The sequence below is a fragment of the Penaeus monodon genome, chromosome 20, assembly GCF_015228065.2.
Source record: "Penaeus monodon isolate SGIC_2016 chromosome 20, NSTDA_Pmon_1, whole genome shotgun sequence".
NCBI classification, from domain to species: Eukaryota; Metazoa; Arthropoda; class Malacostraca; order Decapoda; family Penaeidae; genus Penaeus; species Penaeus monodon.
This window is the reverse complement of record NC_051405.1, coordinates 21,336,166-21,337,375: the sequence shown is the minus strand read 5'-3', so window position 1 is coordinate 21,337,375 and position 1,210 is coordinate 21,336,166. Positions and strand designations below refer to the sequence as shown.

Genomic DNA, 1,210 nt, shown 5'->3' with positions numbered 1-1,210 from the left:
ATAAGAAAATAAAAAGAAAACAACTAAAAATGGAGAACGCCATTACATATTTTTTTACAAACCAGAACCCAAAATTGCAGACGTATTTGATACCGTTGTCTTAAAAAAATGTTTTGTACATATCACTTTTACCTGTCACAGTACTAAAAAAGCTGAGTATATTTGAGCATTTTTTTCCCCGTTCACAGACGAAAGACCATCCATTCTCGCGCGGAGAAAAGATGCCTCGACGAGACAAAAGAAGACCTCCTTATTACCTTCCGTCGCCTCACGTTCGGAAAAAGGGAGAGAGACGAGGAACCTTACCTGCTGGTGGTTATTTAATTCGGTGCCGGCGAACTGTCCCAGGCCCAGAGGGAAGGAGAAGGATCCATAGATTATGATGACGAACAGGGGGTACAACAGACGGCTGGAGAGGGAGACGACACGGGGTGACTCTTCGGGGGTTTACGGAGAGGGGGGGAAGGAGGCGAGAGGAGAAGTGAGAGAGAAATGAGAGCTAAGGTGAGAAGAGAAGTGGCAAGAGAAGTGGCGAAAGGAGAAGTGAAAGAGAAATGAGAGCTAAGGTGAGAAGAGAAGTGGCAAGAGAAGTGGCGAGAGGAGAAGAGGCGAGGGAGGTGGTGAGAAGAGGTGAGTGAGGTGGTGAGAGGAGTAAAAGCGATAGGAGAAAAGGATAGAGGAGAAGAGGCGAGAGAAGTGAGAGAGAAATGAGAGATATGGCAAGAGAAGTGGTGAGATGAGAAGAGGTGAGAGAAGAAGAGGCGAGTGAGAAAACGTGAGAGAAGTTGAGAAGAGACAAAATCGGAGAACGTGTGATGAAAAAAATCATGAAAGAGAAGATAAAAGAAGTAAGAGGAAATTGGATAAAACAAACGATGGACGTGAGCAGAAGAGAAGAGAGAGAAGACAAAAGGAAAAAAAGTAAAACGAAGAGAAAGAAAATGAGGGGGAAAGAAAAACAGACGATGAAGAATGATAACAGAAATATGTGACGAGCAAACGAGAGAAGAGAGATGAGAATAAATCAACGAAGAAACGAAATGAGAGAGAAGAAAGAAAGATAAAGGATAAAAAGGGAATTAGTCATGCGAGCGAGCGAGGGAAATCTAATTTTTAACTTCGTGCAAATCCGAGAAGGACCAGTTACGGCCTTGAGGGGGAGGGGTAGTTGTGTATCCCAAACAAATGCGAGTTGAGTTCTTTAACACTT

The 1,210-nt window shown here is 43.6% G+C and overlaps 1 protein-coding gene across 1 annotated transcript in view; it reads right to left on the bottom strand.

Moving 5' to 3' along the window:
* The window catches only part of LOC119585702 (chloride channel protein 2-like), a gene marked incomplete in the record, with an annotated part of 67,264 nt that overhangs the window by 13,846 nt on the left and 52,208 nt on the right, over positions 1 to 1,210 (bottom strand). Inside the window, 1 exon segment of the mRNA XM_037934376.1 lies at positions 307 to 416. Coding sequence (XP_037790304.1) covers positions 307 to 416 — 110 coding nt within the window.